Source organism: Papilio polytes, unplaced genomic scaffold, assembly GCF_000836215.1.
Source record: "Papilio polytes unplaced genomic scaffold, Ppol_1.0 DF824270.1, whole genome shotgun sequence".
Lineage (NCBI taxonomy): Eukaryota > Metazoa > Arthropoda > Insecta > Lepidoptera > Papilionidae > Papilio > Papilio polytes.
In genome coordinates, this window is record NW_013524934.1 from 1570396 (window position 1) to 1585708 (window position 15313).

Below are 15313 nucleotides of genomic sequence, written 5' to 3' on the forward strand. Positions count from 1 at the left end.
TTCCCTTTGATAATCAGTCTGCCTCCCCTGATAATCATGCATTCATTAATCATCTATCATTTCAGGAATTATGGGATCAAGCTGGGAAGTATCCTCTATTTGGGATGCTACATGAGATGACTGGATATGTTTTCCAGTTCATCAATTCTTTAGCAGTTACTGAAGAAGTGGATGATGAGAATAAACGCTTAAGAGACATAAAACCTTCTTGTGGGGTTCTCCTAATAATAGAAAGGTCAATTGAAAGGCCTGGAGAGCATTTGTTGAACACACACATCAGTAATTTGATAGGAAAGGGTGAGTCAATATACATTTTATCATTACTTACTGCAGAGAATAAATTGTTTATATGATTGTAAAATATTCAAAACAGGAAAAAACTTTGAAAAATCCCATGAATCAGCATTTTTGTTTTGTTTAATCTGTTTTTGCTGTAAGTAAGTCTATATTTGCATTAACAGGAAAAAACAATTGTAATATAGATAATCTTAGATTTGTGTAAAATTTTAGGCAAATATGGATTTTGCAAGATCTATTTTTTTATGAATGAAACAAATTATTCACACATTTATTTATTATTAATTTAAAATTAATCAATATGCTATTTTAGGTTTAAATGAATTTGACAATCTGAGAAGTTCGGAAGTAAATGACTTTCGGATGCGGATGCGGTACCTCGCAGAAGAGAGTATGATCAAAAGGGCACAGAGCACAAGGCTAGAGAGACTACGGTATAGATGTCCGCCGAGACTGGCAGATAGCCCGGCTGTGCCCGCAACACTTACAAGTCATTTGAATAATAATTGTTTTATACTTGTCACCAAAGTTGCTAATACGGAGGTAAGTGGATGTTATTAAAAAAATATAATCAAAAAGGCAGAGTGCACAAGACTAGAGTGAATCTGGTGTAGGTGTTTGCCAAGGCTAGTCAAGCCTGCCTGTGTTCGTAACACTTACAAGTCATTTGAACAATAATTATTTTATATTGATTACCTAAGTTACACAGAGGTAAGTGCTTAATTAAAAAGAGAGTATCTTTAATGGCCTGTCCCACAAAATTGTAAATTGGTAATAATACAATATATTATGGAGATATTGGATTTTGTTCCCTTATCTGACATTGACGTCATTTTTAAGCTATTTCTCTATAAGCTCGTGATGGGTTAGGCCCTAACTCTGCTATGAATTTGTAAAATGATAAATGAAAAAAAAACGCATTTCATCATTTATATGTAAAATTGATAATGATTTTGTCAAATCATGATTTTTTAATAAATGTTACCATTGTTAGTATGCATTTAATTTGTGTGGAAATATCTATTTAGTTTATTGATTATTAAAAAAATATAGACTTTTATTACAGTATAAGTTGAGAATATATAAAACACAAAAATAAATAAAACATGTGTGTTTGTGAAGTCCTTTATTTATGAGTAAAACACATTTAATGACACAATTATTAACAAACTTGAAAGATCAGTTAGCAGGACTTATTAAGACAATTACATATCATTTGTGTCTTCATCAAGAGCCTCTTCGCTGCCTTCTTCAGCAGCATTTTCACCTTCTTCAAGTATTTGTACCATAAGATTTTTTGCTTCAGACCTGAAAAGGGTTTAACTTTATGATATAAATGATTCAATTATTAACTTTAATAACAGTAATTAATTAAATTGTAAAAAACGTTCATTATGTATTTATTGTAATTGTTTTCCTTGTGTACAAGTGTAAATAAATAAATAAACAAATAAATAAAAACATTAAAAAGTACAGATCTTGTATATAAAAGCTGTCACCTTTGACTTTGTGCCCGAGAAATTAAAAAGATAATAAAAACCATAGCCTATATTACTCACTGATAATGTAGCTTTTTAATGGTGTGAGACTTATTGAAATCGGTCAAGTAGTTTTTGAGTTATTTCAATACATACTATTTTTAATAATAGTACAGATTCAAAACTAATTTTCTACCTCTCCTCTGGTGTGAATACACCTTTGTTAAGCCTCTTCAATCTCGGCAATGTTGCGAGCACCTCTATTCTTAGTTCACTATCATCCTCTTCCACTTCTGTGCCCTCTTCACCAGTTCCACCCATGAATGGGCAACCTTTCAGTACTATAACTTCCAGTGCTGGCAAACACTAAAATAAATTATGTATTAAAACTACAGGAGAAACTCGATAACTCAAACCTCTATAACTTCAAATAATAATATGTTCCCTTCTCATCAGAGTCCAAAACCTCTATAACATAGACCCTTGATAACTTAAAACCTCTATAACTTAGAATATTTTGTGTTTCCCTTGGACTTTAACTTATTGCGGTTCTATTGTAATGAGATTTCTTATACTAAATCTCTAACGTAACCCTTCGAGTCCTTACAGACAGAGGTAGAGGCTCGATGTTTTTATCTAACTAATATAAATGCGAAAATGTACATGGATGTTTGTTAGAGTTTGTAGCCTAAACTGCTAAACTGATATCAATGAAATTTGGCATAGATGTCGAGGATAGTCTGGAAGTCATATAGGCTACTAGCTTTTGTTTTTTTTTTAATTCAACGCGGACGGAGTCTCAGGCAAAAGCTAATATGAAATAAAATTGAGCTTTATATTATTGGAACAAGGTTTAATTTCACTTTCCACTTCTTTTCTTATCAAGAATAATATAAAAAGATCTGAATATTAAACCTTGTTTCAACCAAAGTTCAAAAATTTGCTCTACCTAGGCTCAAGTGTGTGAACAGACCTTTAGTGGCTATTTAACAGGAAAAGACAAATTTGTTACTGTTTGAATCTCACCTGTAACTTCTTAACTTGCATCATTGTTATCACCTTACAGTTTCGTAGATTGATATACTGGAGTTTTGTATGGTCAGCATTAAAACCGTTCAATAACTTTATCGGATTATTCCGAACGTGGAGGATACGCAGGTTAACCAAATTCTCAATACCAACTAGACTACTTATCTTATTTCCCGCTAAGTAAAGACTGTCCAAGTTAGGGAAATTTAAGTTGGATATATCCGAAATTCGATTATAACGAAAGTCTAAACATCTGAGTGTAGGCATTCGGTCTCTAAAGTCGATTTTTGCAATCTCATTGTTACCCACTTCTAATGTACTTAATTCGGGGTGATAAACATCAAACACAGATGATATATTGTTACTGTTCATTATTATAACTTGTAAGTATTTAGATTTCTTCAAATAAGCGGAATCTAAATGGTTTTTATCAGCATGTATTAGTACTAGGAAAGGTATTTTAGTAACGACTTGCAGAGCTTCGGTAGTAAGGAAGTTGTCAGAGACGTCGACAAATTGCAAGTGCTTGAAGGATGCGATAGCCCTTATGTTGGTTAATTGCATGCCTGTACACGTTGCTTTTAAGAAAGCGTAACTGGAAATAAAAAGTGATTGACTTATTGGCCGTGTATATTGGACTTTGGAATCCTCCATCCTATAATTTTATAAACATACTGTATACGAACAGAAAACAAGCTATTTCATTGAATTAAGGACCTCGATTGGGGTTTAAAGGTCTTCTTACCCATCGCCATCCGCAGTCTTTCCGAGCAGACTTTGACGAACACTCACTTCGGACCGGTTGAGTTTTCTCTCAGCGAATGTTGGCTTCGTCTTTAAAACTGTCACTTTCTTAGCTTCATCTACCACGCTTGACTCACTCCTCGTCACCGCTTCTTCTACTTCTTCCTCTTCTTCTTCTTCCACTAAATCTTCCTCAGTTCCTCCCCTCTGGCTGATGTCAAAGTGAGATTTCAGCATTTTGATTTGAAATACGGTTATAAATATAAAAAACAATAATAAGTCAAGTGTCAGCAGGCAGCGATTATGACAACTGTCAGTTATGTCACTATATTTCTTATTTTTTTATGAAATAAAGAGTTTGAAACACGATATCGATTTTTTTTTAATTGTAATTGTCATAACGGTGGGTGTTTTGATTCGTTTTTCAACAGTTTTCGTTCACGACTAACGTGCCAGTGTCACGTACGCCGCAGCAGCACATCGACACTATACTGAAGAAGAAAGTGAACTCCCTCAATATGCGGGGCGAAGACCCTCGCAGTTACGTGCTTAAGGTATGCGGGAGGGAGGAGTATCTGTTCGGCAAGGAGCCTCTCATACAGTTCCTCTACATCCAAGAGATGCTGGCAAAAGACGGCGTGCCTCAAGTCATGACAGTCAGTATGGACAAGTTGACACGTAAGTAGAACATTTTTTTTTTATAATTTAAGGCGCAAACGAGCAAGCGGCCACCTGGATCCACTGAAATTGAAAGCGACCGCTGCACATACACATCCGCAATTGCAAATGCGTTGCCTAACCTTAATTAACGGAGCAGGAGACCCACAAAAAGATATTTCCCCTTCCTATGCGTCTCCACCGTCAAATCCACTTTTCCTTCCCATCCTTTCCTCTTAAGTAAAGGGTGGAAAGGGAAAGGGACTAAAATTAGGCCTCCAGCACCACACTCATCAGACGAAACGCGAAATTGTTTCCACTTCACGCCTGTTTTCTGCGTGGTCGTGGTATTCCACCGGGCGAGCCGACCCATTCGTGTGAAGATGTTAAAGCGGGCTCTACCACTGTTAAATAAATAAATCTAATTACATTATGTAATTAAACATGTAGATTTAGTTTTGTTAGCTGATATGATCAAGGAGAGGTGGTTGATATAACGGATGATAGAGTTAACTGGATGGTATTGAAGATGTTGATATAGTTTTCTAGTGTCTCCTTTCACTAAACTAGTCATACTGCTGGGTTGTTTATTTGTATACCACTAATGACCGCGTTAGTGGAACAAGCAACTCTATACAATGGTCGGATACGCGCGTCTTGTATAATTTATGTTCGTCAGTAAGCATTTAAATGTTGATTTTAGTCGGCTGTGATATACCGATAGACAGGCGGCAGACGCCCCCCGACTATTCGAACACGATACGCAAGAAAAAGAACCAGTACGAGTCGTCGTGGAATATTTACAAGAACTACACGTGTATGGTGCAGAGTGTAAGGGGTTTGAATATCGACCCTGGACGACAAGTTGAGGTGAGTTTGATATACTGCGGTGGGAGAGAGAAAGCAATATGTTTTTGTTATCTCACTCCAACCTATAGCTGCTTTTACAGTGGTAATCAATTAAGATTATTATACTTAAATATTTATATGGAATGGTTATGTTCTATGTTAATATTATAATGATGAAATATTTGTATTTTTATTATTATTGAAATAACTCGAAGACTACTATGCCAATTTTAATTCTATCACTGTTAGAAAGTTAATTTACTTGTGAGTAATATAAGCTATATATTTTTTATTATTATTTTTAAGTGACACGGACGAAGTCGCGAGCAAAAGTTATAGTTAGTGGAGTCGTTTAAAATAATGATCGTCGTCTTTTAAGCAGATCTTTGTAATTTTTATGATTTAATTACATTTTCTACCAGGTTGTGTGCCAAGCGGGTATATTTCACGGAGGCAAAGCTCTGTGCGAGGCTCAGAAGACGGTCGTTACTAAAGTGTCTAATGGCGTCGCGGAGTGGGATGAGGCGCTGCTCACATTCCCCATCAAAGTGTACAATATGCCGCGGATGGCCAGGCTGTGCTTTGTCGTCTATGAAATAAATAAAACCAAGGGAAAGAGACGGGGGAAAGACTCGAAGGTATGAACAAATTTAAAACATCTACACTAATATAATAAAGCATACACACTTTGTTATGTAGGATATCAGCAATCAAAGCATATTTTTGAATAATTTGAACATAAAAACTCTACACTTACAGTCTATAGGCTATTTCATGTTATTTAATTTAGAAGGTGAAATCAGAAAAAAATGTGATGCGGGAAAGGAACAAAATCTACAAGCCAATAGCAAAAAACTAAAATCACCATGGTAACAGTAATTGTTGTCCAACAACAAAGGCTTTTTGTCATTTATGCATTTCAATTGAATTGAAAATTTCATTTTAATTTTAATCCTCGGTGATATTTCCAAATCGCTACGATTTAGGGTCCTTCAAGACGCGAGCTTATCACCTCCTCAAAAGCAACGCATCTGCAGTTCATCTAATATTGCGGATGTCTATGGGCGTCGATGAACATCTCCATGTTTCCGGTGCTCGTTTGCCCCTTCTTTTATAAAAAAAAATATGCGGATGAACTTAGGGTTACCGAACCCCTCAGGGGGGTATAGTATGATGCGGATGAAGCCGAACAAGCCAGCTAGTTATTGTTTGTAGGATTCTATAAACAAGCTGGCGTGGGCGAACACGATGATCTTCGACTACAAGGAGCAGTTGCGCACGGGCGGGCTGACGCTGTACATGTGGACGCACGTTGCGGACGAGACGCAGGGCGACGACTGGCTGCTGCACCCCCTCGGCACCGTCGTCTCCAACCCCAGCACCGACTCCTGCGCCGCGCTGCAGGTCTGCTTCTCAGAGTGAGTGTCTACACTGACGCAGGCTGGCTGCTTCTCATTTTCTTTAACCATTCCAAATAAGCTCTAGGCTGTGTTCGAATGGCGGGATTCGAACCCTCGATCGCAAGATCGGTAGTACGTGCCCCAAACCATCAGGCTATTGGCTCTTAAAAGTGTCATATTAGTTAACATTATCTAATTTAATAAAATTTTACTGACTAAATCTAACTAATGAATACTTGAATACATCTAAAAATATATTTTAAAAAAAATTGTTAAGTGAGATTCGTACCAGCTTTTATCACTATTTTTTTTAAATATAAAATGTAATTTACACTGCAGGCGTTTCGTGTTGTTGACACTTCGCAGAAGAAGACGAAATAATTGACATTTCATTCGTCAAAATCGATTCTAGTCGTTTAGTCTCTAGGCCGTTACAATTCAATTTACAAAATTAAAAAACTTACGTAATCGCGATATACATTACCTTAATACAATACATGCTAAAATAGGCCGGTTTTAATATTATCAGTGCCCTTGGTAGGCTTCTACGGCGTCGTCTAACTGAAATACAAACCGATAAGGAAACAAGACACTGGTTACGCCCGTTTATGCATCTGTGACGCCCTTTTATGCTCCTGTGACGCCCTTTACTCGACAATGGCGCCCAGGGCGATCGCCCAACTTCGCCTTTTGTCTTAAAACACCATATTCCTTATATAAAAGCAAGTGTTGTTTCAGTTTCGAGTGTGAGTACCCGATACTGTTCCCGAAGCAGGAGACGGTGAAGGCGTACGCGGACGACATCGAGCTGGGCTCGCCTGACGTCATCGCGCGCCTCAGCCGCGACTTCCAGCAGCTGCGGCTCACTGCCGAGAAGGACCCTATGTATGAAATGCACGAACAGGAGAAGAAAGATATATGGGCTTCCAGGTTTGTATGACGTACCTAATACCGTATCTGTCGCATGCAAAAAAAAATTTAACTACCCAACGAGAGGAAGGAAAAGAAGACGATATTGTACTTTATTTATAATAAATAAATAAATAAATTAATTGATTAATTAATTAATAAGTAAATAAATAAATAAATTGTAAGTTTAAGGGAAAGAGACTAATTAGGCCACGAGCACGTACCTTCATCAGAATGTACGCAGAATTGCTTACATTTTACGGCTGTTGTCTGTGTGGTTGTGGTATTGCACCGGGCAAGCCGACCCTTTCGTGTTCGTATTAAAGTGGACTCTACCACTGTAAAAATAACAAAAAACGTAGGTTTAGATGGATGGATGGACGTTTGTTAGAAATTGTAGCCTGAATTGCTGAACGGATCTAGATGAAATTTGGCATAGGTACAGGAAGAACACACAGGTTATTTACTTTTGTTTTATTTCAAGCGGAGAGAGTTGTCGGCGATAGTTGGTATATTTTAAGAAATATGATGACATAATAATGCAATGTATTTTTGTAGCCTCAACTGCTGAACGGATATCTATGTAATTTAATATAAATGTAAAGGATAATTTTGAAGAACACTTATTTACTTTTGTTTTTTATTTTGTAGCGAAGAGTCGCGGGCGATAGCTAGTATGCAAATAGAGATGTAAGCCAATAATGCGATGTGTCCAGGGAGTACTTCCGCGCGGAGGCGCCGGAGCTGCTGCCGAAGCTGCTGGTGTGCGTGGAGTGGGGCGAGCGCGCGGAGGCGGCGAGCGCGGCGCGCATGGTGGCGGGCTGGCCGCTGCTGCAGGTCGAGTGCGCGCTCGAGCTGCTGGACTACGCGTACGCGGACGCCGCCGTGCGCGCCTTCGCCGTCAAGTGCCTCGCTCACATCAGGTCCACTCGGCTTCCTCCTTCAATAACTCTTGCTGACCATACACATCCGCAATTGCAGATGATTTGCATAAAGGGTGTCTCGATTTTATTTTTATATAATAAGGTAAACGAGCAAAGTTACCTAAATCCACCAAAGCGAAACGCTGCCCATAGACATCTGAAATTGCAGATACATTGCCTACTCTAAATCGACGGAGGAGACGCATGAAGAGGAGATTTCCCTTCTGATGCGTCAACCGTCAAACCCACTTTCCCATCCAATACTTTCATTATAAGAAAAGGGGGGAGCAGGAAATTAAATTGGGCCTTATTTATAAAGGAATATTTTCAAAGAAAACCTTATTAAATTGATCACATTAAAATGTCGACGCCTTACAGATTGTAAGCAGCAATTACGAAGCAAAGTGCAAACACTTTCAATCGAATCTCAAAAGATTCGATTCGGAATTCGGTATTTAGATCTTTAGTTATTGACGTAAATCGGCATTATTTTTATTCTAATTATTATATATATTTATAACTAAAGCTAAAAAACTAGATTTCTATATTGAAACGATTGAACGACTTCGTATATTGAAGAGATGAACCACATTTATCTTTATCTATACTAATATAAAGAGGAAATAGTATTTTTGTATGTATTGAAATTACTCAAAAACTACTAGGTCCTTTTTGTTATCTCTGAGTGTGTAGAAGAACGCATAGACGAAATCGCATGCAGCAGCTAGTGTTTTATAAGTATACTAAAATTGAAATTTTCACCATGTGATAATAAAATGAAAGTGCTATGACGTCACAGTACTCATACAAGGTGTTCCTCATTCCAGGGACGAGAATCTTCTGCTGTACTTGCTGCAGCTGGTGCAGGCGCTGAAGCACGAGTCATACCTGATGTGCGACCTCTCCGTCTTCCTGTTGCAACGCGCCTACAATAACATGACTATTGGACATTTCCTATTCTGGCATTTACGGTCAGTCGAAATACTGTTTACTATTATCTGTTAATTGAATATTTATTTCTTTTTATATGTGTAATGGTGTAAGGAAAGGATTATGTCCATTAGTAGATCTAAATGGACTCATGAGTTTTTCTCAAGATTTTTACCTTTTTCGGTAGTATCCAGTGTGAAGAAATTTAAAAAAAAAATCTGCTAAACTGGTTTATTCCATATTCAAAAATTGGACTACAAAGACTACAGTTTTTTGGTGGTCATGTTTTTGAAATATTTGTATTTTTGTATGTATTGATATAACTAGAAAACTACTGGGCCGATTAACAAAATTCCTGCACCATCAAAAAACTACGTTATCTCTGAGTATCATGGACTATGCTTTTTATTTTTTATTTTTATTCCGCGAGGGCGATGTCGCGAGCAACAGCTAGTGTTTTATATAATGTACAACCGAGTACTGTAGTATTTAAATATGTGACAGCGTCTTAAATAGTGAGGCCATGCTTGAATTCCATTATAATTTTGTCATCTGTCAGATTATAAGTGGCGCTTCCATAGAGAGGTTTTAGTATTTGGTCGATATTAAAGTAAATATTTATTGTATATGTAGTTCGGAGATGCACGTGGCGGCGGTGTCGGTGCGGTTCGGTCTGATGCTGGAGGCGTACTGCCGCGGATGTCAGGACCACATCAACACGCTCATGCGACAGATCACCTGCCTCGAGAAACTTAAATGTACGTATTTTATAATTAAACTACCCCCACCCATGTAAAACTTTATTTTATTGTTTACGTTTGCGAAATTTTCAATTGAAAATGTCAATAAACAAATGTACAAATGATAACGAAAGCCTTTGACAAAACAATTACCGTTAAAATGATAATTTTGTTTATATTTTTTATCCCATTACCGCATGGTTTTTTTTTTAAATCACCTACCCCGGTAAAATAGCCTGAAAATTGTCTGTAGAATGTCGTAAAAATATGGTTCTTTTTAATTAAAAAAAAAAAAACTAATTATTCAAAATATGTTGTAATTGACATTCTATATAACAAAGTGTTTATGTTATTAGTATAGAGATATAGCTACTGGACCAGGCCCAGGCCTGTAGTGCCTCAGATAATGATGAGAGATATAGATGTAACCATACATTCCAGGGGCGAGCCAGTGCGTGCGCAAGAAGAAGGAGATCTCGAAGGCGCGCGCGGCGCTGCAGCAACACCTGCAGGAGCAGCACTGCATGGAGACGCTCTGTGACTTCGTGTCCCCGCTCACGCCCAGCCTGCTCTGCAAGAAGATCAAGTCAGTTTATATATCATACTAATATTGTAAATGTGAAAGTTTAGATGGATGGATGTTTGTTAGAGTTTGTAACCTAAACGGCTGAAGGTATCTCGATGAAATTTGGCATAGATGTAGAGGATAGTTTGGAAGAACACATAGGCTACTTGCTTTTGTTGTTTTATTCCGCGCGGACGGAGTCGCGCGCGAAAGCTAGTTTTTTATATTTAGATGGCAAACGAGTAAGTGGTCACCAAATTTAGCCAAGTTGGGGAAGCAACGCCCACAATGGTCGTTAGTTATTTATCAACTAACCTTTACCTGCCTCTTATTCTGAGCGGAAAAAAAACTAGCAATTAGCTTCTGTATTTTTCCAGACTATGTACATTAGAATGATCTGATCAAATAAAGTTAAATATTAACGATTTAATAACATGGATGTTGAAAAGGATACGAACAGGAAGGAGGAGGAGCTCGCGGAGAATATGAAGGAAATTAAAATGAAAATTTATGTACAAAAGGGAAAATTATAAACAAACAGCCTAGCAACCATTGTATTTATGAAGAATGCAAAATTATTTACAAAAAAAAATTAAAACTTACGTTCTAATTTTAAAATTCTATGAAAAAGGTAAAAATATGTCAAAAAGGCTTAATGCATCGCCAACATGTGTTGACGCAGGCCGGAGCGGTGCCGCGTGATGGACAGCAAGATGCGGCCGCTGCTGCTGGAGTTCGAGAACGTGGACCCCACGGGCGCCGACATCCGCATCATCCTGAAGATCGGCGACGACCTGCGCCAGGATATGTTCACGCTGCAGATGCTGCGCATCATGGACCGCCTCTGGAAGAACGCTGGATACGACTTCAGGTATCACTTTGAACAACTAATCATACTTCATACTAATGAAAATATGAAAGTTTAGATGGATGGATATTTGTTAGAGTTTGTACAATAAATGGCTGAACGGATTTCGATGAACTTTGCTATAGACGTAGAGGATAGTCTGAAAGAACGCATACTCAATTTTAGTTTTTTTAATTCCACACGGACAAAGTCGCGGGCGAAAGCTAGTCTTCGAAATTGTTTGCATGGTTGAATTCAATTGAAATCGAAATTTTTGTTTACACATTACACATTTCATCAGTCATTTATTGTCTATGGTTTACGTTTATATTTTTATTAATGTGTGTTACTTTATGTATGTATGTACGCAGACTGAACCCCTACAACTGCATATCTATGGAGTACGCGGTGGGCATGATCGAGGTGGTGGAAGATGCGGAGACTGTCGCCAACATACAGAAGCAGAGCGCACTCTTCAATGCCGCTTCCACTATATATAAAGCCAATTTATTCCGTAAGTATATTATTTTTATAGATAACTATCATTATTTATTTGTCTCAGGTTAAAAAAACAGTTTATTCCATAATAATTATGATTATATTAGTCTATAGACTATTATGTAAAAAATGACAGGATAATTGATTGAAACAATAAACCTTCATACATACACAAACTTTATAAAGTTACCTTATCAATTTCGAGCAAACATAAAGGCGTGTGAAATCAAATAAACCTTGTCTCATTCGTATAAAGCTCAATTTTGTTTGCTTTGCTATACACTAAAATGAACTCAAAATAGTTTGTTTATAAGAGCTTGCCCAAGACAACTAACCTTTGACTGAACTATCGCACAACTATATAGTCTCGCTTTAATTGCTATGCTTATATGGAGGCTTACTACTCGAGTTTTAGCTATGGAACTAACCTGATTCGAAAATCGCACAACAGTTGTGCGATAGTTTAATCAAAATGCGGTCGTTTTTTGGTATTAACCGATTGTTTTATTACAGAATGGCTCCGTAAACAGAACCCTAGTGAGAGTGGGTTCAATAAAGCGGTGGAGGAGTTTACGATGAGCTGCGCGGGGTACTGCGTCGCCACATACGTGCTGGGCATCGCTGACAGGCATCCTGACAACATCATGGTCAAGAAGTGCGGACAGGTCTGACGGTTACTGACGCTCTCACGGATCTCACTTAGTGTACATTTAGTAAAATAAATATACGCTAAATACCTTTACTGAACGTGACTACCGACAGATATTGAAACGAATCTTAGCTTCGTAAGCGCTGTTTACAATCTGATAGATTAAAATTTGAAAGACATTTAGAATTTAATAGTGGACGCTGTTACACATTTAAATGACGTTTCAGTATTTGGCTGTAAATGCGACAGTCAGATAATTCCAATCTATACTATAGAAAAGCTTTGTATTTTTTGTATGTATTGGATTCATGTGAAAAGTACTAGGCTGGTTTTAATTATTTTTTTCACCATTAGAAAGGTATTTATCTGTAAGTGACATAGGCTATGTTTTTTTATTTTGTAATTTCACGAGGACGGACTCAAAAAATTGCTATCTGTTTTTAGTATTTCCGTTTTTTATAATTTAGCAAAGTAGCTCTTTCTTTAAAAAAAAAAACTATTTGATTTACTTGCAAGAAAAATCTATTACTATGTTTCAAGTACACCAATTATGTTTGTTAATAATATTACTTATCGATGTTTTATCTAGAAATAATAATTTCAGCTGTTCCACATCGATTTCGGTCATTTCCTTGGCCATTTCAAGCAGAAGTACGGGTTCAAGCGCGAGCGCGTGCCCTTCGTGCTCACACACGACTTCATACACGTCATCAACAAGGGCCAGCGCGCCTCCGGAGTCAATGAGGCATTGGACTTTAAAATATTCAAGGAACATTGTGAAACGGTAAATATATTGAAAATAAAAACATTTGGTCACCCTACAAGTGTTAGAAAATGCCACACAAAAATCTTACTAATAGTTAAAAATGCGTGTTCAAATGTATAGATGTTAGACAGTTTCTCCAGAACGGCTACTTGAATCTCGATGTAGAATATAGTCTACATCGGTTACTTAGTAAGTTTTTTTTCATTTATCGTAAATAAAGTACTGGGTGAAACCTAATATACAAAATAGAGTATCTCTGTTCTTACAAAAACATAAAAGTTCTATGGTATCATAATTTTGTTATTATAACCTCTTTGACAATGTTATGAATATTTTTTCTTCGTTAGGCATTCAAAATCTTGAGGAAGCACGGCCACCTGATCCTGTCCCTGTTCTCCATGATGATCTCCACAGGCCTGCCCGAGCTGCGGTCAGAGAAAGACTTGCAGTACCTCAGGGAGACATTGGTAAGACACACAGTTACACATATTTATACACTATACAATTTTATGTTGGAAGTAGAGATTCAAATATATGTAGAATGGCATAGTTGACATTTCACTTGAAACATTTGCAAATAATCTATACTAATATAATAAAGCGTGAACACACACTTCTTTGTTGCCTAAGATGTCAGTAATCACAGTATATTTTCGAATAACTCCTTTTTTTTAATAAAAATCCCTACACTTACGTCACGCTTTAGGCTATATATTTTCACGCCGTTAAACTTAGGGAAAAAATTTTGTATAAAAGCCCTAATGTGGAAAAGAGACTATAAGTTGTTGCCAACATCAAGGAAGCAAGGTTGCCATGGTTTGACATCATGTCATGTTATTTTGACATTTGCAATTGATAATTTGATAAATGTGAACAATAAAATGAGTTTTTTCATAATTTTATGCGGATGATGTCGCATGGGAACAGCTAGTCATTAATAAGTGTTGATTGAATAATATTTAAATGTTTGTATTTTTTGTAACACTGTCTACCATATTAGACACTATTAGACACGAGGTGGCGTACTAAACTTGACAACCGATAATACCTTTCAGAAAAAGTACCGATGAAAAAATTTTGTTCACTTTGCCTCATCTATATGTTTTTATAAATGTCTTTTGTCGGAACCTTTACTAAACTGACAATGGTAACATTTCAGGTGATGGATTTATCAGAAGAGAAAGCGTTGGAGCATTTTAGACTAAAGTTCATAGAGGCGGTGAAGAACTCGTGGAAGGCGTCCGTCAACTGGGCCATTCACAACATTGACAAGAACAACTGACAGTGACCCGTCAGCAGGCGGCTGAAGCGGCAGCCGTCGAAGCATACGCCACAGACGCTGTAAAGCGGTACTCCGCCAGGAACTGATTCCGGGATTTCAGGATCCAGAACTAAGTTCCGGAACTGTGGGATCCAGAACTCGGTTCCGGAACTGTGGGATCCAGAACTCGGTTCCGGGACTGTGGGATCCGGGACTGCGGGATCCAGGACTCGGTTCCAAACCTCGCCGGTTGTGTGACAGTGAACTTTGTAGTTTAATGCTAAGTTAGGTCGCTTTTTGCGGACGCGTTTCTGTACCGGATACACAGTTTTTAGTCAAGTTTTAAATGTGATAGTGTTTATATTTAAAGTTTTGTTGGTTGTGCAACATTCTGTGGAAATGAAAGTCAAGTTAACTGGTAAGTAATTAACTGAAACTGTTTGGATACAAAAGTTTAAAGTCATTTTAATCTGAGGTTTTTAGTATGTGAAACTCGTGATTTGTTAACTTGTAATGAGTAAATATATAAATGTATCATGTATACAATGTCAATATTTTCACATTTTAGTTCCTAATTGCATTTATATTGTACAATGCGATCTTAAGGTGTTTGTATTGTTCTGAAATTATCGTGAAGTATTGACATACAAAAATATTAACTTTACAATACTGATACTATGACTGTATGAATAGTCCCTGGGTTAAAATTTTAAATACAATAATTCATATTTAATCTAATTAAAAATCATCGCTGAACTCACATATACTTGA

General features: G+C 37.1%; 2 protein-coding genes across 2 annotated transcripts in view; one reads left to right on the forward strand and one right to left on the reverse strand.

Moving 5' to 3' along the window:
• LOC106104487 (phosphatidylinositol 4,5-bisphosphate 3-kinase catalytic subunit delta isoform) overlaps positions 1-14607 on the forward strand; it is a 15800-nt gene extending 1193 nt beyond the window's left edge. The window contains exons 3-19 of the mRNA XM_013284556.1: positions 66-297; positions 611-840; positions 3980-4226; positions 4909-5075; positions 5477-5692; positions 6270-6472; positions 7193-7384; positions 8080-8286; positions 9114-9257; positions 9850-9974; positions 10398-10542; positions 11204-11392; positions 11740-11882; positions 12380-12531; positions 13120-13299; positions 13629-13748; positions 14441-14607. Of these exons, the coding sequence (XP_013140010.1) occupies positions 66-297; positions 611-840; positions 3980-4226; positions 4909-5075; positions 5477-5692; positions 6270-6472; positions 7193-7384; positions 8080-8286; positions 9114-9257; positions 9850-9974; positions 10398-10542; positions 11204-11392; positions 11740-11882; positions 12380-12531; positions 13120-13299; positions 13629-13748; positions 14441-14563 (3015 nt within the window). The 3' untranslated portion in view covers positions 14564-14607. The remainder of the gene's footprint in view (positions 1-65; positions 298-610; positions 841-3979; positions 4227-4908; positions 5076-5476; positions 5693-6269; positions 6473-7192; positions 7385-8079; positions 8287-9113; positions 9258-9849; positions 9975-10397; positions 10543-11203; positions 11393-11739; positions 11883-12379; positions 12532-13119; positions 13300-13628; positions 13749-14440) is intronic.
• On the reverse strand, positions 1407-3952 carry LOC106104502 (leucine-rich repeat-containing protein 23-like). The gene is made up of 4 exons (XM_013284582.1): positions 3550-3952; positions 2802-3399; positions 1972-2141; positions 1407-1605 (listed from the first exon to the last, which is right to left on the reverse strand). Exons 1-4 carry the CDS (start codon positions 3783-3785, stop codon positions 1503-1505), a joined length of 1107 nt encoding a protein of 368 aa, XP_013140036.1. The 5' UTR covers positions 3786-3952; the 3' UTR covers positions 1407-1502.
• Positions 14608-15313: the final 706 nt, after the last annotated feature.